This window comes from Aspergillus melleus, assembly GCF_016097325.1.
Source record: "Aspergillus melleus strain CBS 546.65 chromosome Unknown contig2, whole genome shotgun sequence".
In the NCBI taxonomy this organism is placed as follows: domain Eukaryota; kingdom Fungi; phylum Ascomycota; class Eurotiomycetes; order Eurotiales; family Aspergillaceae; genus Aspergillus; species Aspergillus melleus.
In genome coordinates, this window is record NW_025763371.1 from 5,611,560 (window position 1) to 5,631,407 (window position 19,848).

Genomic DNA, 19,848 nt, shown 5'->3' on the forward strand with positions numbered 1-19,848 from the left:
GCGTCCCGGGCTCCCAGCACTGTCGAGCGAAGCACGGTCGCTCTGCTGGTTTAGGAGAACATGGCAGATTCCACGAGTCGCGTGGTTTGTTCGAGGAAAGCACAAGGGAAGATTCACCACCAGAGTGAGTTCAACTGTAATTAATTACCTAGGTGACTAACATCAGACGCAGGACCTCAAGAAATCCTCAACGGCTCGCATTCCCTATACCCCACGGTCCTTCAGTACGGTCCTCAACGTGTTCGCAAAATTCGCTACGTATTCCGGGTTCAACATGGTATAGTGGGCCCCTTGAACATCATGAAAGCGAACATCCTCTCGCACAAAATCCTTCCACGCCGCCAGCCGACTCTCGACCCAGTCCTTCCGATCTTTTGCCACATGGCTTAAGGGGTCGGCAACAAAGACGTCCATGGAATGCACACTGCCTTCAGGCTCGTAGTCAATAGCCATGCCCTGCATGTTTGAAGCTAGGCCGACCCACAGGAGGTAGTATTCCTCCGGCAGGCCCAGCTCATCCCAGCGGGCTGCATCACAGTGCTGACGGAGATAGCGGATTGCGTCCAATCGACGATTTTCCCGCTCGAAGGCGCATAGAGCAGGTTTATGTGTATATGCCGTAGCCTCGTCCATCAGGCCGACGAAGTAGAAGAGATGGATAACGCACTCGTCCCACAACAGTTCGCGCATACGGAATTTAATATGCGGTGGCAAGTTCCAGCTACCACAATAGCGCACCTCATCCCCATCCCGCTCCAGCAATTTAGTGACTTCGAAAGCTACCATGCCGCCGAATGAGTAGCCAGCAATCGCGTATGGCCCTTGCGGTTGACGCTTCTTGATGGCCAAGCGATACGTCTCAAAGAGTTCATTCAGTGACTTGAACGGTGTCTCACCTTCTGCCGCGTTGAAGCCCTTCGCTCGGAAAGCGTACACGGGGCGGTCGGTGAGGTGGTGGGCTAGCGTGACGAACACAAGCACTTCACCAACGCCAGGATGGACCAGCCAGAGCGGCGTCTTATGGCCGAACGGTTGAAGCGTGACGACTGGATCATATTCGTGAGGTGTCTGCCCGGTAGTAACGGCAATGCGGCTCGCAAGACCCTTAACGGTGGGGTGGTTGAGCACGTCTGTAAGACGCAATGCTGGGCAAAGGCCGAGCTTTCGGTTTATGCGCTGCATGATGGCCACCAGGTCCATAGAAGTTGCCCCCGTGCCAAGTACTGAGTCGTGCACCCCGAAGTCATCCTCTGCAGATACCTCGAGCTGGTCTCGAACAATGTCAAGAACAACGGCTTCCTCCGTCGTCTCAATCTCACCGTGTGTTTGCTGGCGATAACGTTTGATCGCTGCATCGTTACGTGCTTGTTGTTCGATAAATTGATCACCCTCAAGAGCTGCTTGCAGCTTTGTGCGGGAAAGCTTGCCCAACGTACTCTTGGGCATATCTTGGAGACCCAATGGCACTACCCGAGGACGGGAATGAGTGTGTAGACTGGCCACCCGGATGATACTGCTATGGGTCTCAAATCTCGACCTGTCATTGTCTTCGTCAAAAGAGGGCAAGTATAATACTGTCACGACTTCGGTATCCATGGTAGCATCACGGGTACCAAAGCAACAGAAATAGCTCGGCGTCGCGCCTGGAATCTCAGCCTGCTCCAGTGCTGCGTCCAGCTCGTGAGGCAGGTATTTGACACCGTTGATATTTATCATCTCTTTCGTTCGGCCATCTAGATGCAAGTTTCCCTTGGAGTCAATATAGGCAAGATCGCCTGTTCGGAACCAGCCGTCCTGAGTGAAGGCCTCGGCTGTAGCCGTCTCATTGTTATGATAACCTTTGAAGATAGCTTCACCCGTCACTTCCAGACTGCCTCGCTCACCGGACGCAGCTTCCTCCCCGGACCCATCGAGACGGACAATCCGCATTCGAACCCCGGGCATTGGCTGGCCCAGAGACGCGAACTCATAATTCTCCCCACGATCACCGCTGGGACAGCTAAAGTTGAAGATGCACCCGGCACACGTCTCTGTCATGCCGAAGGAAGGTTTGAAAACATCTTCGGGAATTCCGTATGGTTTAAGAAGCTCTTGAAGCGCCACGCAAACCTGAATAACATTTGCCTCGCCCCCTGTGTCTAGATAGAGTGTCTCGAGATTCAGTTCTGCGTCTAAACCATCGGTTCTTCCAGCAGCAAGCTGCCGTCGCAGCTTGGAAAAGAGGAAGTTAGGTGCAAATGTACGCGACACGCGATGCCGGCTAAGGAGGTTCAGCCACTGCACCGGATCGACTAGAACATCGACAGCAGAAACCTGAATTTGCGAAATCCCAGATACGATGGCGAAGAGGTGACAATGAACGAAGTTCGCAACATGATCCATGTGCACCCAGGATAAAAATGGGCTTTGAGGATGCCGTAGCTTCGCCACTGCTGACTTCCCTCGGAAGGCCGCTAGCAGCTGGCGATGGGTAAGCGGCACTGCTTTAGCCTGCCCACTGCTGCCGGAGGTGAGCATCAAAGCGACGGCGTCAGACGGAGATGGGTGCAATGCGGGAACAGCGTCGGTGACCGGATTTCGAACCAAATCTTCTATGGTGAAGCACTCAATCCGCCTGTGTCCGCTTTGCTCTGTAAATGGAGCCTTCAGAGCTTCCCGTGTGAGACAGTTCGGCGCGCCAAGTGTGTTGTAAAGATGAATGAGGTGCTTTTTTCTGTCACCCGCATTTGGACTGAACATCCCAGGCCCAGTAATAACAGGAATGGCACCCGTCAAGAGGACAGACCAGTACCAGATGATACTGTCGAGGTTGGTCTCAAAGTGCAGTAGCACTATTGCTCCCGATGCGGAGATTCCGCACTGCCGTAGTCGACTGGCATTGCCCTCGGCTTGATGCAGCAAATCTTTGTAAGAAAATTGCTTCGCTGACGATGGGTCATTGATGCCGTTGAGCGGATAGGCGACAATACCCTCCGTGTTCCGTCTTGCTTCATAGCGCAAGGCATCGACAATATTATCACAGTGACCTTTGAGGAAGGTCTCTCCGTTCGAGGTGGATGGAAACATAGTGATGAAGAAGGGAGTGTCCAGAAGTTCTGAGTATGTTCATCTGTTAAATTGCCCCTATACATCCTTCCACCCAGGAGACTCTATCCCCCTTTTTTAACAGTCGCACAGTCCACGTCTTACGCCCTAGTATTGGAAAAAAGCCTTCGAAGTAGGCGAGCCTAGACCCGCTTGAGCTTAACTAGCATACGAGATGGGCTTGCAACATGCTGTCTGCAGTTTCTCTTCGGCCCACCCGCTTAGTACGCCATGTATCATTGATTGCACGCCGTGTAAGTTCGGCAATGCGATGAAATGAACCAGTCCTTCCAATGTGATAAATTAAAAGCTGAAAGTGTTGCTGTGCGACGAAGTGTTTTAGAACAATGCGCCAATGAGACAATGGGTCTAGGAGTCAGGGCATGCTGCGCTTCGTTGGCCTGCTCGCCTAAAACTACGTCGGAAACAACCAAAGAATCAAACGGAAGACTTTTCATCTATCCACGGGTCTTATGATAGAGGGGCTTTGTTGTCTGATTGGTTGCATGCATGACAATCGCTATACTTATAAACAAACAAACTAGCAAAGCCCGACAAGGTTCAAGGAAGAGTTTGACATTGTTCAAATGAAAACACGCATATACGGGTGTCATGCTCCGAAACAAACTGGCGTACGTATGCCATGTCTCGGTGCAACTGTGCTACAGCACTCCAACTTACCATCATCAAATGCCCCTTGTCTCGCCTTTTGTGACAAAGGTAGAGTTGAAATTGTTTAACTGGTGTCAGGAACGGGTGCTGTATACGAGTTAGCTTTTCCACAATGGGACGCAACTCAAGGATAAGGGTTCCCTCGAGCGGTTGGGGGCACAATGTCTCATAAGTCGAGGTTTTAGAAGGACGTGGCATACCACATGTTTGCTACGCCAAGGCCTAGCTCTGATGGGTCAGCTCATACAGACAGTTGTACTGCTTACCAGTCGGCCCTTGCAATATGCGATGATTCCAGGGATTGAAGGTGTGTATCCCTGGGGGACTAGAGCCACGACGTCCCGTAACACAAATTCTGTCTTCGCTTGGGTACGACGCAGCTTTGAGGTTAGGGCTGCTCATACAAACGTCTTGCCATCACTGGCATCCTCTGTGAAAGCCGTCGAAGGTATCGAAAGCGTCTTCACACCGATGCAAAGTTCTATATAAGCCGCGGTAAATAGCATCTATAATTTCAACATCTTCAGTCTGAAGGCCATTGACATAATCACACCTACGCCCATCATGCAAGCCAATACCATATCACCGGAAGATGACCATCATACAAAGGAGGGCCAGTCTATTGAATACTGGACGCAATACATTCGTTCTGTCATGGTTCCCTTGCTCCAGGCGGCCGGATCATACTCCCCAGCTGATCAGGAAAGTCATCTTCAATTCATGGACGAACTCGCTGCACCAAACTTAGGGCCCTTGCCGACGGAGCCGCATGCTCCTTATACACCACCAGCATCTGTCGTCGGATCACCATTCGATCCCAGCATTAATATGGCCGCATCGGGGAAAGCAAAGGTCCGCTTCGACTTTGACATTGTGGGACCAGCGCAGCGAGCCGGACCCGATCCTTTCGCGGAATATGCCGCACGGGAAACCGCACTTCAAATTGCGTCCAAAACAGGGAGCGACACACGATGGATGAAGAGCCTTATCGAAGCTCTGTTCCTCTCACCGGAGGAAACTCAGGTTGCTGTGGCCAACATGCCTGCCAATATCTCCGTTCCACCGCTCTCGATAGGATTTGACTTCGATGGCAGCCAGCGTACAATGAAATGTTACATCCCGGCCGTTCGAAAGTCTATGGCCACTGGTTTACCATCAAAGGATCTCTTTTTCGGGGCGCTGAGACGCCTGGAACCCATGGGTGCGCGGTTGGCGCCGGGTCTGGATCTTCTTGAAGAGTATGATAAATGTATACAGTTCCTTAGCAGCAAGCTCATATACTATCTCTAGCTACCTGACGACGACCCCAAATGATGTCCGGCTAATGTTATTGGGCTTCGATTGCCTGGACCCAATTATTCATCCGGAAACCCGAGTGAAATGCTATCTCCATACACGCAGCAATGCCTTTGACGTGTTGCGGGATGTGATGACGCTGGGTGGGCGTTTGGACGACCAGACAGCGCGTACGCGTCTTGAGACCCTTCGGACAATCTGGTCTATTCTACGAAACGAACCTGATGACACACAGATGGATGAAAGCTGGTCTAAGCCTGATCGTGTCGACTCGACTGGCTACTCTGGCTTGCTTATTACTGTTGAGATTTCTCCTGGTGAGGCCTTCCCCGACACGAAAGTCTACGTCCCGGTGTTTCAGTACGCAGAGACAACCAGAGAGGTTGAGCTCAATGTAGAGCGCATGCTGCAGAAGCTGGGAAACGAATGGGGCCTTACCGGTCGATACCGCGAGACAATGCAAAAGATCTTGTAAGTGACCAGAGCCTATCGTGATGGGCTACCTACTGGAAGCTAATGACGATGCAGTGGACCCGAGGACTACGGACAGACCTATGTCTCATTCACGTATAGCAAGTCCAAAGGAGTATGCACCACCTCGTATTTTGCGAAGCCCATCCACGAAGTAGATACAAAAATGGCAGGAGACTTCGGTATTCGCTTGCATTAGGACGCCAACGATGTCTCCTTCGCGCATTGAGATGCTGGAACATGACACAGCTTTAGAACCTGCTACTGGGTGGACTTTGCACAAGTTGAACGATCCATCCAATTGAAATTGAATACAATGTTGCTTTCTCTCAGCCACGAGGTCTCTCTTTCCGGTAATGCTTGGCAGGATAAGCGAGTCTACTCGGTCATGATTTTAATGTCACCTCCGCTACTGGTTATACCTTAGTGGTGTCTGATGTGCGCTGTGCAAGCAGTGAAACCAAAAGAGTTACCAAGTCTCTCAGTTCCACGATAAAGGCTTGTGCTACTCCGCTACGGAGTCGACTTTACATTGTGGCTCTTTTAAAGGCCAAGAGCACACGTGCAGGCTTCATGGTACCGTTCGATCCGCCTCTGCACATAAAGATAAGATTAACAATTTTAGAAAGTCGAAGCTAAAAGTAAAGTGGGAATTCTGGCTCCATTCAATGCGCCTCAACCTTCTGCCTCGTATCCGGTAAAAGCCAGGATACTAGGTGAGTTTCCTATGCACCTTTCTGATTCTCAAACCTTTGTTCGTACGACGAATAGTATTGGACTTTCCGAGTTCTTTGTGTGTTACCCGTTCAGCACTACCAGCTGCTTCTTTATTCCATTTCAATTCATTCCACAATGCCTCGGATAGAAATTATATAGGATACAAAGAACCCTCTGCATCTCGCTCTCATGATTCGAGGTTGATTCGAGGTATCGCAAATAAGATCCATCAGAATACTCGCAGATTGTTTCCATAAACTCCGCGAGTCGCCTTAAATGAGGCACTTTCACCTGATCTCTCGCTTCCCTCAATCGCTTGTTTCGCGAGGTGCATTTAACGTACCGGCATTTTCCCACGTTTCAACCTCCCAAGACAAAACATTCTGTCATTCTACCAGCTTCGCTATGAAAGTTGCACAAGTGACTAGTTGGGGTACAGCACCGCAATGTCAGACGGTCCCAGACCTCCCACCTCCTTCGCCTACGCAGGTGCAGCTCAGCGTGCTGGCCGTGGGCGTACCGCGCGTGGTACAGCTTCGCGCCACGGGAAAACACCCCAGCGTGTCTGCCTCCCCCTTACCATTCGACCCCAGCATCGATGGAGTTGGCCGCGACGATGCGACAGGTGACCTGTTCTTCATTCACCCACTCGCCGCTCCTCTGCTGGCCGAGCGCGCCAATGTCGAGCGCCATCAGCTCGTCAAGCTCTCACCCGGAGCGGACCCAGTCGGCGTAGCTGCCCTCGCCAATCCCATGTCCAGTAGCTGGATAGCGCTTCGTCGGCGTGCTATTGGTGGCTGCGTGGGTCGCACCGTGCTCATTCTCGGTGCCACCAGTGCTAGCGGGCGTGCTGCCGCTATCGTGGCCCGCTTCCTGGGAGCTTCTCGGATTGTTGGGCTTTCCCGACGCGAGGACACACTGGCCACCGTAGATGGCCTTGACGAGCGTGTGCCTTTACGCGAAAAGTTTGTCTTACCCCAAAGCGTCGGACCGGTTCACATCATCCTAGACTATGTCGGCGGGTCCGCTGCGGCAGGTGTGCTGCAGAGTGCCGAGGTGGCACCGGGAGGGAACCTGCAGTACATTCAGGTTGGGGGACTTGCAAGCGAGGATACCCACATGCTGCAGCTTATTCCGCCCTACTTGATCAACGTCAAGCCCGTTTGCATCATGGGATCTGGGCTGGGAAGTGTTCGCCTGCAGGACCTCATGGATGAGATGCCGGATATGGTGGGTGCCATGATGCAGATGCAACCCCCGTTCGAGATTGAAACGGCCTCGTTAAGCAGTCTGCAGTCGGTCTGGGACTCGGCAAACACCTCTAAAAGACTGGTTGTGGTGCCGACTGCCAACGAATGATTCATCCCTTTATCTCTTGATTGACGTTGATTGATAGTACGACTTCTTGGTTGTGATCCAGGCTCAACTTTCCAAGCCGTTGGAACATGGTTTACTTCGCGTAATTCGAGTCATGGAATCTCAAGACATGCTCTTGACAAAAACAATTTTATCTCTCCCTACCTGCTTGAACTCAATTGATCTAGGGCCTCGACTACCTACCACTGTTTCCCTTCTTTACCTCGTACAATGCAGTAGCGGTACAAAGCGATATTGTCTAAAATTCCACCATCAGTGGAATTCTCCCTGGACCCTATTAGTATTTCACGGCCGAGACGATCAGTGATATGTCGACTCAACTCCAACGGTTCAAACATAAATCTATCTCACACTAAGTCTCGTGAGAACATTTCGTGTCTGCCTGCTTGTTTGCCTGGAACCCATAAGATGGTCTGCTCTACCTGGCCAAGCATTTTACCGTCATGTCTCAGATGCCTAGTCCCGACCAAAACTTCGCAAAACGAAGAGGGTCTTACGCGACCACGGAGTTCTAATTCCGGCTGACACAGCATCATGCCGACTGTCTCGGACTTAACTGAAGATACGAACAGCAAATCTCGGTGGTTTCGGCGCTCCCTGCTTTTCTTCATACTCGCCGCAGGGGCACGAATGAACCATATCACAAACTGCGACATTAGTTGGCTGGGACGTGTTCTTGGTCAGACAATGATTCAAGCACCCAAACACGGTTCCATGTACTGTCGCCTAGTGTAGATGATGCATTGATCCCAAGGAGGTATCTTCGCTCAGATGTGGAGCAGGATCTCGAGTCCGAGCTGGATTGGGTTCAAACCGAGGGATGCTTCCAACCCCCAGGCTCCACCAAATAGCTAGGTGGGTTTCGAAAAATACTTGACCAGACTGGGAGGTAGTAGACACATACAGACTCGAAATATAGTCCAAGCTCTCGGATCCATACATTTTCCATCACACTAGGAGGCCCAATCTTGGTTATTACTACGGCTAACTGCATACTGGACACACAGTCATGGGTTCAATTGCCATCAACCACACGGTTGATCCGACGACATTATTCTCGAAAAGGGTGCAACAGTATGAGCCTGGAGCGAGTCTGTCTACCCTCTCTCCATTGAGTTTGGATTGAACGGCGATGCTGACATTGTGGTAGTCCGCAGTCTGCTGCCTCTCGAGGCCTTGCCAGGAATGATTTCTCTGGTTGCTGGTATTGTTGACCGCTTGTTTACTGATTAATTGAGTCAATCGACTGTTGACGACACGAAACAGGAAAACCTAATCCAGAGACGTTTCCATATGCTGAGATCTCGATATCGCTCAAGGACTCGTACGGGCACAGGATCGTGCTTGAAGAAGGCCGATTGAGCGAGGCGCTACAATATGGTCTTCCAGGCGGCAACCCTGAGTTAATCAAAGTTTTTTCTGCCCTGTGAGTATGTCTGGTAGCTAGGCTGACATGCTACTTAGTGGTTTGAAGAACTTCAGCGACGCGTCCACGGTATTGGAGACCGCCAAGGCTGGGCATGCTGTATCGGCAATGGCAGCCAGGAACTCATTCATCGTGCTTTCCAGGTATTCACAGATTTGGGAGATCCTGTCCTCATTGAAACGTATATCCGATCTTCCCTTCTGTTATGGTCCCAGAATCATGGCTGACTACTTCACAGGCCAGCATATCCGTGCGTCAGATCCACGCAGCCTTTGGCATTGCTTGTTCATTCTGCGCTAACAAGCTCCTAGAGGAGTAGCCGGCTTTTTACGAGCCGATGGACACCAGCTTATTGAGGTTCGATCGGACGCAGAGGGGTTGAATCCAGCTGACATCGAACGTGTCCTGTCTGCGTGGCCTGGGAAACGTCGTCCTCGTGTCCTATATACCATTCCGACTGGGTCCAATCCGACAGGCCAGTCCTGTACCGAGATTCGCAAGGCACAAATGTGAGTTCATGGGCCCACCAAACTCCGCAGTATACCGTTACTAAGCTTTCTCCCAATTTTCCAATAGTCTGCGGCTCGCGAGACAGTTCAATTTCATGATCTTCGAAGACGATGCATACAGCTTTCTTAACTTCGAAGAGCCCTTGAGCAGAGCCCGTAGCTATCTTTCCTTGGAAAATGAAATCAACGGCGAAACGGGCCGCGTGATGCGATTTGACTCGCTTAGCAAAATCGTCAGCGCCGGGATGCGTTTGGGGATCTTAACTGGGCCTTTGCCTGCTGTGCAAAAAGTCGTTCGACTTACGGAAAATATCAAGTACGCCTATCTTCAATACGCTTATAGTAGGAAATGAGCTAACAAAGCGCATAGCCTCCAGCCCTCCTCGACCACCCAAATGCTTGCCCTAACTCTCTTCAACCATTGGGGTCACGCAGGCTTTCTCGAGCATTGCAATCGCGCAGCAACCTTCTACCGACAGCGGCGCGATGTTTTCGCAGCTGCTGCCGAGAGACATCTCCACGGTCGTGCCACCTGGGAGATTCCTTCCGCTGGGATGTTTTTCTGGTTAAGATTGTTACTGCCCCCGGGGCAGGATAGCCTCGAGATTCTCAGTCGGCAGGGTAAAGAGAATGGGATTTTAGCAATTCCAGGGGTGGCCTTTCTGCCTAACCAGCGGAGCAGCTGCCAGTTGAGGGTGAGTTATAGTCTATTGCCCGAGGAGAAAATGTTTGAGGCTTGTCAGCGGATTGCCAAGTTGGTGGATAATGCATGGCGATTTGAGATCCTGATGTAACAACCTGTTTTGGCTGGTTTCCATTGGCTCCTGGTCGGGTTGGCATGATCCTTCTTCTTCTTTGCAAAAGATCCAAATGATTAGTCTAAATTGTTATTATTCACTTGTTTCTCGCGCAACTGTCAATGTAGAGTCGCTCAAATCAATGGGTCTATTTTACTGCTTGTTCGGCAGTCTGTGGGTATTGACTACCTTACCCACCCCTAGATCTGGGTTACAGATAGTGCACATTGGCCAGATTGGGAGTATCATTTTCACAGCTGCAGTTACTAAATTCCTGACAGAACAGACAAAACAAGCATATAGACTGGATGGAGATGTTGGAATTCTGCCATCAAAGCAATCACCTAACAACGGAACTACTGCATAAACACATCATCGCCGGTTCCTGAACGACAAACCCCTTTCTTATGTCCATTTCAGTCTACCTTTTCGTAATCTATCTGACCGCCTGTGTTTTAAGGCCTGTGCCCCGAGCCTAGATCTGGTCTGTCTCAGACAGCGGTTTCTGCCCGTAAACGACATACCTAAACCAGCGAGAATCAGCCTTGAACCTTTTTGATCACGTATCCAAGACGTCAAAACACTTACACTGGCCAATAAGCATGCACTTTAGGATCCTGCAACTCAGCACGTACATCCACCAACAAAGAATGGATGTCTTCCTGGCGCCACCCCAGCACCTTGGTAAGCAACATACTCGTAAACTCAGGCAGCCTTTCCAGGACGTTGTACAAATTCCACAATCCCTTCAGTTTCTCGCCCTCGTCTTGACTCCAGGGATTAGTTGGCCACTTGTACACGACAGTCCCCACATTCTTGAAACCAGCAGCCTGCATCCACCTGGCATACCGCGTTGGATTGTCCGCCGGTCGGTCTATTTTGGTAGACGCTTCCACGAGCAGTTGGCCCCATCGAGATAGGGCGCTGTCCGCGGCGAGAGTTCCATCGTCGCAGCGGAGTGGGTTGCAGAGTTCTTGCATCTCTAGCCAGCCACCGGGACGTAGGAACCTAGTGGAAAACGACCTAAATTCAGTGGAATGCCGGGGAATATTTGGGAGTGAATTGGTACACACCTCTGACTCTGTTCAAAAAGGTGCTGTTCATTTAGTGTCCGATGCTGCTGACGACAGTGAATGAAGTCAAACTGCTGTTCGTATGCCCAGGTTTTGTTGGCATCTTCTGATTCGAATACGATGTTCGGGTGACTGGAGCCTCGGATTCTGGGTTAGTAGTGAGACAGTGACCTAATAGTCAATGAAAAATGGGGTGATGTGTCTTTGCCTTCGCCCTTTGGATTGAGTCAAATTGCTGGCCACTATGGAAGTGGCCGGATTGCCTTGCGCTGAGTTGGGCAACAGTCAGCTTTACGACATAGGAAGGGGGAATATACCCGCACCAAAGTCCAGCACCCATGTTCCATCCCCTGTGGCGATATGTAAGACATGCTTTGGTCTCTCCGGGACTGGCGAGCAGAAGAGCTTGCCTCCCAGTGTCAGGTGGAATAGCAGATGCTGTAGATCTGTCGTTACCGGTCAGGCAGATCTGGGGTGGATTCGAGGGCGAGTACAGTACCAAGTCGATCTATCTTGTTCTGACAATCGCAATAGTCAGCGCTCTGGTCTTATTCCGAGATATCCTTAAGGGTAAGAAAAGCAGATCCTGCATATACCGTGTTGCCTGGTCATGATGAACGGTTTCTCAGTGGTCAACGTCACTTTGCCTCGTATTGCATGGGATATCGCACCTCCATTATCGGTTGCAAGGTGAACGCCCTCATTTTCCATGAGATACTTGATAACAGATGACCAGACATCGATTGTCAAAGATTCACTGTGTCCTGTCAGCAAATACATGTCTTTTGATGGGCGCTGCGGTAAATTCCTCTCCCCATTCTCACGGGTTCTGGAAGACATACGGCATGGTAAGACTGCTCGGCTGCATATCCATCTCTGTATTTGTATGTTCCCTAATTAACTGCGTGAAAAGCACTGTAATAAAGCAGGGATTGCTGGACGACCCTGAATGTCCGAGAATTGGCGATGATGGACGCTTACTATCCTTGGGAAGTTGGAGAGGATTGACCCCTTTTAACTGTCAGCGTCTGTCATTTGTTTGCGTCACACGCACTTGAATTTGTGTATTCTTGACCATAGCCCTTTTCATAGTACATTAATCACCATACTTTATTTTTCTTTCTTATTTATGTTGCGGTTCGATATCCAACTTCGATTTTGCAGGGTTGTTAGACCATCGCCACCAAAGATGCAGGCTCGTCAGGTTGCAAGGAGGCGTTGTCTCCAATTAGCATGTATTTCCAGGGCTAAACAGTAGTTAATTCTACATCTTAGCCTATCAAATGTGGTGCCGCTAACTATACTAAAACCAATGCCTACTATAGTGACATTGGCGTTCTGATGTTTCTTCATTTATCTGACAACTATTTTTTGGAGCACCATAGGCAAGGGACAGCCTCTACGGATGGGTTTTGTGATTCGCCTTAGATTATAAATTATGCATGGTCATCCGGACTCGGACCTCCATGCATGATGTGCCCAATTCTTTCGCTCCCTTCATTCCTCAGTGGCTTTGAAAAAGAGTCTAAATTGTTCAGCAGACCTCCATTATTCGAGGATGACGTCGAAACTCCAGTGAGTTATAACCTGCTAATGATTTTATGATACGTAATTTAGCCTGAAAACCTATCCTGATCTTGGTGATCGTCTCAGCTCACTCTGCCACGAGTAAAAACAAGGAACAACAGACCGCGATCTACGATCACCCTATGACTGACCTTATAAGAGATCATCATGGAAGTTCTTTATATGATACTTGCAATCACTCGGTTTTACCTGTTTTAGTGCCTTCGCTTCGCCTTCGAGTGTGATTTCACGATGATTTATCTATGCATAAACTTCGCATTCTTTCTACGGATTTTCGTCCTAAAGTGAGCAGATGCAGTGTTTCCCATGGTCTGGAGGACTAGAAAACCCATACTACTTACGTGACAACGGACATCAAGGCATATATCTGCGTGCTCTATAAAGCGACGGTATTCCTCTCGCAAAGTTGGTGTTTTCATTGCCATGCAAAAGCGGCGCCATTGACATATAGCCTCAAAGATGGATTCCTCCCCTCACATTCGTCCAGGTCACGATGTCTTTATCGACAACGGCTTTCTCCCCCCTGACCTACCGCTCGAAGCTCTACCAAACCCATATTTCGAACCTTGGGAGACCATCGCTACTAACATAGTATCTCTCGTTTCTACGCGGAAATTAAGGGGCGCTATACAAAGTATGCCCGTCTTGTCTACTGAGGAACTGACTTCTGAGGCTGAGTGGCGAAGAGCGTACGTCTTGTTGGTATTCATTATACAGGCATACGTATGGAGCGAATCAACACCAGAAGAGGTGAGCATATCTAAAAAGCACGTGTGTCATCTTTGCCTTGTTATAGTACTAAAAAGCAACATCTGTTAGATCATTCCCCCCTCGATTTCTATCCCGTTGCTAGAAATCGTCGCACACTTTGACCTGCCTCCAGCAGCGACATATACCGGGTTTTGTCTATGGAACTATAAGGTCCTTGACCCTGCGAGGTCAAGCGAAGATCCTGCAAACCTAGCCACGCTCTTGACCTTTACTGGAACAGAAGATGAGGAGTGGTTCTTCCTGACCTCTGTGGCTATCGAGGCACGCGGCGCAAGAATGATTTCACAGTTGTTACGGATACTCTGGGCAGCTGATCAGAACGATACAAAAGCGGCTACCATCCAGCTGCAAGCCTTCAGAGAAGACCTACGCGGCGTCACCACAGTGCTGTCCCGCGTTCGTGAGCGCTGCCAACCTCACGTCTTCTATCATCATCTTCGCCCATTCCTCAACGGAACCAAGAACATGAGTCAAGAGGGATTGCCCCGGGGGGTAATATTCGACGATGGAACAGGCTTTCAAGAATACCGACAATATAGTGGTGGCAGCAACGCCCAGAGCTCGCTTATCCAGCTGTTCGATATAGCTCTAGGGATCGAGCACGAGCCTTCCGCTGGTAGTTTCATGGAAGACATGCGTCAATACATGCCCGGAGACCATCGCCGCTTCCTTGAGGATATGACCACCGTTGGGAATATCCGGGACTATGTCGCGCAGAACGGTCAAGACGAGGAACTCGAGCAGATGTACGGTCTTGCTCTTGATGCACTTCGTGAACTCCGCGATGTCCATTTGCATATCGTTACGCAGTATATCGTTGCTCAATCTTCCACGCCACTCGGCGACATGGATACGTCGGCCGTTAACAGAAGGACTGATGTGGCATCTTCGACTATGAATCAGCCTGGTGGAAAGTCTCAAACAAATTCATCTGGCGTTTTGCGTGGAACTGGTGGAACTCCCCTGATACAGTTTTTGAAAAAGGTGCGGGATGGGGTTGTTGGTATTGGGAGACGATGATTCAACAGCTTGTCCTGGAATTAATCTTGAACAGAAAACTACCGTTCGCTGTAATCATTGGATTTGGAGAAGCGTCAAGCTCGCGGACGGATTCCTCAGGTTACGGTTCCATTTAGAAACTTGCCTCGAATTATATATTTTTTGAAAGGGAGTGGTGCTTTCTTGGTTTATATCAAGTCAGAACTGTCAACAACTCTATGACTTTTCAGAAACTTAGAGAGGCAGCAATCACTTCTATCTAGCGAAACAACATCTCAGTTAGGGTTGATACTGGTCAGGTGGAGGAAGTTCAGCCTGGGTGCCTGGATGGAATGGTGCCTGATCCCCCAGGCTACGAGGTGGGCCGATCTGCCGGATCAGGCAACCAGGCACCCGCCGGAAACGGAACAACCGTAGCCGGATGCGCCCCTTATCAACACGTGGATGCCGGAATCCCCTCACGATCAGTCCAGATCTGCCCGGCATCCTGTCCAGAAAAATGTCTCTCAGCAACAGCCTCAATTATCAGCCTCAGGTGCTCAAATTCGGCACCAGTGGTCGCCGCGGTGAAGTGATCCACCTCACGCAGCTGGAGATCTACATTAATGTACTCGCCGAGATCCGCTATCTGCAATCCCTCCCGCTGTCCGACGGTGGCGTCCAGAAAGGCGACGACTTTTACTATGCCCACGATCTTCGTCCCAGCTCTACACAATACGTCGAGAACCACCGGGGTGGCCTCTCGCAGGCCGTTGAACAGGCCTTGAAGGATGGAGGCATGCGCGCCATCAACCTGGGTGCAATCCCCACCCCCGCCCTCACTTACTACGCTCTGCAGCACGGCAAAGGCAGCATCATGGTCACCGGAAGTCACATCCCCTTCGATCGCAACGGATACAAACTGAACACCTCGAAAGGAGAGCTGTTGAAGAAGGATGAGCAACCGATTAACCAGGCCGTCGAGCGCATGCGTGAGGAGATCATGTCGCAGCCGTTTTCCGAATCCCTCTTCGACGCCGATGGCATGCTTCGCCATGCGCCCTCCGACCTGGTGCCTGCCATCCCCGACGGAAAGACCGCCTACATCAAGCGCTACCAAGACTTTTTCAAGGGACAATCGCTCAAGGGCAAGAAGATCATGGTTTACCAACACTCCGCTGTCGGTCGCGATCTCGTGGTCGAAATTTTGGAACAATTCGGTGCTCAAGTCACTCCGGCCGGCCGCAGTGACACCTTCGTGCCCATTGATACCGAAGCAATTGACCAGGCTCAGCTCAACACAATCCAGGGCTTCTACCAGGAGACTGGTGACAGCTTCGATGCCGTCGTGTCTACGGATGGCGACAGTGATCGTCCGCTCCTTGTGGCGCCCGAAGGAGAGCAGCTTCGTTTCTTCGGCGGTGACCTGTTGGGCATGATCGTGGCGGAATACCTGGGTGCTGATGCTGTGGTGGTCCCTATCAGCAGCAACGATGCCATCGATCGGGGTGCTCTCGCCTCAGCCACTGAGCCTCGCACCAAGATCGGCAGCCCATACGTGATTGCTGGTATGCAGACTGCCGTCGCTAAGGGGAACAGTCGGGTTTGCGGATGGGAAGCCAACGGTGGATTCCTCACTGGCTCTCATTTTCTACGTGACGGAAACCCACTGCCCGCGCTTCCCACGCGTGACGCCGTCTTGCCTCTGCTCTGCGTTCTCTTCGCTGCTCAAACCCGCCAGATCACCGTGCCTCAGCTCTTTGGCACGCTCCCAGCCCGCTACAGCAAGGCCGCTTTGATTCGGAACTTCCCGCGACCCACGAGTCTGAAGATCGTTCAGAAGTTTTCCCCACAAGACCCTAACATGCAAGAAGTTGCTTTCGACGCTGAGAAGGTCAGCGCGCAGGACGGCGGTCGAACTCCTGTTACCGTAACCGAATCACAGGCTCAGCACCTGGATCAGGTCCGCCAGGAGCTCCAGACCGTGTTCTCGGCCGAGGCCGGGTTTTCGTCCATTGCTCGTCTGAACTACACGGATGGTGTGCGCATTATCTTTACCAGCGGCGATGTGGCTCATGTCCGACCTTCAGGCAATGCCGATGAGCTCCGCATTTACGCCGTCGCTGACTCTCAGGCTCGCGCCGACGACATCACTATCCAGGGTGTTGCGGAGCCCAACGGCCTTCTTCGTCAGTTGGAACGCCTGGTCTAATTTCTCGGGCCCGCGCAAAATACCACGTGCTAGAAGGTATTTCTGCATCCCGCGCGCCGAGAATGACCGGGTGACAACAGCACCCCCTTTAGAATCCTTCAAGTTCCTTTCTTTCGACATTTAAAACACCTGTTCATCTTATTGCAGAGCAAATAATAATATTAGACTTTAATTACACTTTCAGGTTTTCTGAGTGAAATATCAACACTGCTTGCCAGTTATGCAGCCCTCTCTTCTCGATTTGGACTTGGCATTCTATATTAGATGATTCCCATCATGCCTGACCCTGTCGAAATTATCGGCCGTAAACAAAGGTTTTTGTGCACGTTAGTGTTGTCATACCCTCCACCCCATCGACTATTTACAGATTCTTTGTTCTTTCATTATCATCACGCAACCCCGCAAAACGTTCTTTCTTTCATAGGCCAGGTAATCCCTCATTGATTAGACTCGCTAAACCCCCTATCATTGTCAAATCCATGACCTTTGTCCTGACTTGGCATGCTCGAGGAGCAAAATGATCCTTGTCTGTCCTACCTCTAAGGAATGTCTTCACAACGAGGCCTTTGTTATATTTCATGAGGGCATTTCATGGGTCAAGGAAAGGAAGTGCAGCCAAGCTGATTGGCTATTAATGGAGAAGACCTTATTCACAAATCATCAGATAACAAAGCGATCACATTTCCTTTGAACTATTTACAACAGGCAACCCCGTGTCTCAACCATTACTGTGTCTATCGTCAGACGATATGCGTAACCCACCATTCTTCGAAAAATGGCCTTGGCGCAACCACAATCCCTGATATCATCCAGGAGTTGGCATCAGAGCGACAAAGAATGGATTTTACAGCGACATGTACAATTTAGCCAGATGTTTCGATTTATCAACAACAAAGATCTTTCGACACTTTGATACCACCGCATGACTTGATAAACCATACATAACATGTCGAGGCGTTATGCTCGGTCATATAGACTCCTAGTCTATTATCGGATGACCCAAACAGGAATAGGATAGCCATATTGATGTTCAGAGCCCTTCCACACCAGGAGGTCCATGGAGTCAGTTCTTTATAAATATTCCTACACGTTCTCATCTGGTTTGATACCCTCGCTCTTTCTCTCTCTCACCAATCCCTGCTTTCCTGAGCCGAGCTGAAGTTCAAGATAAACTGTTTCTGCTCCCCTTCACACTCGCCGGCCTTGAGCCGCCAGACATTCCTTTCTTTCCTTCTTTAAGCAAACCACCACATCCCGTCATCATGAAACTCTTCACTATCATCATAACCCTCTTTCTCGCCCTGCCCTCCCTCGCGAAATTCAAGTACCATAAGAATCCCAAATGGCTCGACCCCAAGTTCTGGGAAGGCGTTACCCTCACGACTCAAGGTATGCTCAATCATCCTTCACCTCCTTTCTCAACAACATTGCCAAGGAGGAGTACTAACCATGAGAAACAGTCACCATAGCACCGCCCGCTACCATGACAGCTGCGAACATCAAAGATCCTCGCTGCAAGAAAGACGCCGACTGTGAGCCAGGCACGTGTCTGAAAGGCATCTGCATTGATGGCGCCGGCCCCCCTAATCCCAAGCATACCGATTTTATGTTCAGTATCGACGACCTGGACAAGATCGGAATGGGCCATCCCTCGCGTCGTGACGGGCGTGCTGCAGGCAGGAAGTGTTCAACTAACAATGATTGTGCGAAGGATAAGAAGCGGCCTTGGTGTGGCACGCAGAGCCGGTGTGTGGCCAAACGGCCCGCGGGGACTGAATGTCATATGGATGGTAACTGTAAGAAGGGGGAGCGGTGTGTGAAGTCACGATGTGTGTCTAAGAAGCCGCATGTTGGTCGTGATGAGCAGGAGCATGACGCGGTGGAAAGGCTGGCGCCCAGGGAAGAGGATGAGATTGTCAAGGATCTGGGCGAGGAGTTTGGTGAGGAGGATGAGGTTTCTGAGCAGGAGCATGTCAAGGAGAAGAGAATGTCTCATGCCACCTCCTATGAGCTGCCGGGGGATGCTTATGATCAGAGCAAGGAGATGGGATGCGATGATTCCGATTCTTTCGAGCTGCTCGGGGATGCTTATGATGGGGGCAAGGTGAAAGGATGCACCAATTCCTTTCCCAACGACCTCGAGCATTAGAGCTTAGGAGGTCTCGTGAGGAGTGAGGCTCTTCTCATTCGGCCGTCACCTGCCTCGAAGAAAAGTTATGGATTGTCTTCATGTTTGTTTGATTGACAAGAATCGTGCGAGAAGGTTCACTCTTTTCCTTTCGCTCTTTGCCGTGATATATTTGTATTCATTCTGTCTCGGGGTCTACTTTGACAGTACTACCCTGCCCAGCCCAAATTCTATCATTCAAGTTTGGCTTGTCGAGAAAGCACGGCGGTCATTTAAAAATTATTGATTCCCCAATCTAGGATCTAGGAATATTCTTGTAGTCTGTTTCTCCATGTTCACACATGACCCTCTTTAGCACTTCTACTGAATGCTTGTGTAGTTTGTAGAACCCGCCATTTTGTCTTTCGCTGGGTTTCTGATCTCCTTTGTCGGCGACTAGAACCCGCTAAACCATGAAACGGCCCTTTTTGATAGCACGTTGAGAATCATGCTCTACGGCCCCAATATACCGAATGCAAAGCCGATCAGCGTAGCCGTTGTGGAGACATCTGCAAAAACGGGGATTGACTGGCAAACACCGAGATCCCTGGAGTCTGCAGCGGAATTAAGAACCGGAGTCCGTTCACCATGTCCGCCTAGAACTGTCTCTGCATGCATGGCGAATTGATAGTCATCATGGGTCAGACTACTAGGGAACGAACGGCCTTTGGTGCAGATCCCGGGTAGATGGTAGGCAAAACTTGCAATATA

The 19,848-nt window shown here is 50.4% G+C and overlaps 8 protein-coding genes across 8 annotated transcripts; 6 read left to right on the plus strand and 2 right to left on the minus strand.

Annotated features, from left to right (window-relative positions):
* Positions 1-204: 204 nt before the first annotated feature.
* On the minus strand, positions 205-3,155 carry LDX57_004781 (uncharacterized protein; the record flags this gene model as incomplete). Its single annotated transcript, XM_046086456.1, has 1 exon — positions 205-3,155. The coding sequence occupies exon 1, from the start codon at positions 3,064-3,066 to the stop codon at positions 205-207; it is 2,862 nt and encodes a 953-aa protein (XP_045942421.1). The 5' UTR covers positions 3,067-3,155.
* A 1,165-nt stretch (positions 3,156-4,320) lies between these two features.
* LDX57_004782 (uncharacterized protein) lies at positions 4,321-5,722 on the plus strand (the record flags this gene model as incomplete). Its single annotated transcript, XM_046086457.1, has 3 exons — positions 4,321-4,994; positions 5,047-5,523; positions 5,581-5,722. 3 exons carry the CDS (start codon positions 4,321-4,323, stop codon positions 5,720-5,722), a joined length of 1,293 nt encoding a protein of 430 aa, XP_045942422.1.
* Positions 5,723-6,645: 923 nt separating this feature from the next.
* Positions 6,646-7,599, plus strand: LDX57_004783 (uncharacterized protein; the record flags this gene model as incomplete). Its single annotated transcript, XM_046086458.1, has 1 exon — positions 6,646-7,599. One exon carries the CDS (start codon positions 6,646-6,648, stop codon positions 7,597-7,599), a length of 954 nt encoding a protein of 317 aa, XP_045942423.1.
* A 1,027-nt stretch (positions 7,600-8,626) lies between these two features.
* LDX57_004784 (aminotransferase-like domain-containing protein) lies at positions 8,627-10,346 on the plus strand (the record flags this gene model as incomplete). The annotated part of the gene is made up of 8 exons (XM_046086459.1): positions 8,627-8,708; positions 8,768-8,821; positions 8,884-9,029; positions 9,082-9,224; positions 9,282-9,293; positions 9,355-9,552; positions 9,620-9,868; positions 9,923-10,346. 8 exons carry the CDS (start codon positions 8,627-8,629, stop codon positions 10,344-10,346), a joined length of 1,308 nt encoding a protein of 435 aa, XP_045942424.1.
* Positions 10,347-10,824: 478 nt separating this feature from the next.
* Positions 10,825-11,329, minus strand: LDX57_004785 (uncharacterized protein; the record flags this gene model as incomplete). The annotated part of the gene is made up of 2 exons (XM_046086460.1): positions 10,825-10,873; positions 10,938-11,329. The coding sequence occupies 2 exons, from the start codon at positions 11,327-11,329 to the stop codon at positions 10,825-10,827; spliced, it is 441 nt and encodes a 146-aa protein (XP_045942425.1).
* Positions 11,330-13,468: 2,139 nt separating this feature from the next.
* BNA2_3 (indoleamine 2,3-dioxygenase) lies at positions 13,469-14,800 on the plus strand (the record flags this gene model as incomplete). Its single annotated transcript, XM_046086461.1, has 2 exons — positions 13,469-13,759; positions 13,829-14,800. The coding sequence occupies 2 exons, from the start codon at positions 13,469-13,471 to the stop codon at positions 14,798-14,800; spliced, it is 1,263 nt and encodes a 420-aa protein (XP_045942426.1).
* Positions 14,801-15,253: 453 nt separating this feature from the next.
* LDX57_004787 (phosphomannomutase) lies at positions 15,254-17,199 on the plus strand. The gene has a single exon (XM_046086462.1). It carries the CDS (start codon positions 15,279-15,281, stop codon positions 16,968-16,970), a length of 1,692 nt encoding a protein of 563 aa, XP_045942427.1. The 5' UTR covers positions 15,254-15,278; the 3' UTR covers positions 16,971-17,199.
* Positions 17,200-18,417: 1,218 nt separating this feature from the next.
* LDX57_004788 (uncharacterized protein) lies at positions 18,418-19,826 on the plus strand. The gene has a single exon (XM_046086463.1). The coding sequence runs from the start codon at positions 18,454-18,456 to the stop codon at positions 19,117-19,119; it is 666 nt and encodes a 221-aa protein (XP_045942428.1). The 5' UTR covers positions 18,418-18,453; the 3' UTR covers positions 19,120-19,826.
* Positions 19,827-19,848: the final 22 nt, after the last annotated feature.

Coding starts and splice junctions, on each gene's coding strand:
- LDX57_004787 (XM_046086462.1), top strand. CDS start 15,279: ATGTCTCTCAGCAACAGCCTCAATTATCAGCCTCAGGTGCTCAAATTC.
- LDX57_004788 (XM_046086463.1), top strand. CDS start 18,454: ATGACAGCTGCGAACATCAAAGATCCTCGCTGCAAGAAAGACGCCGAC.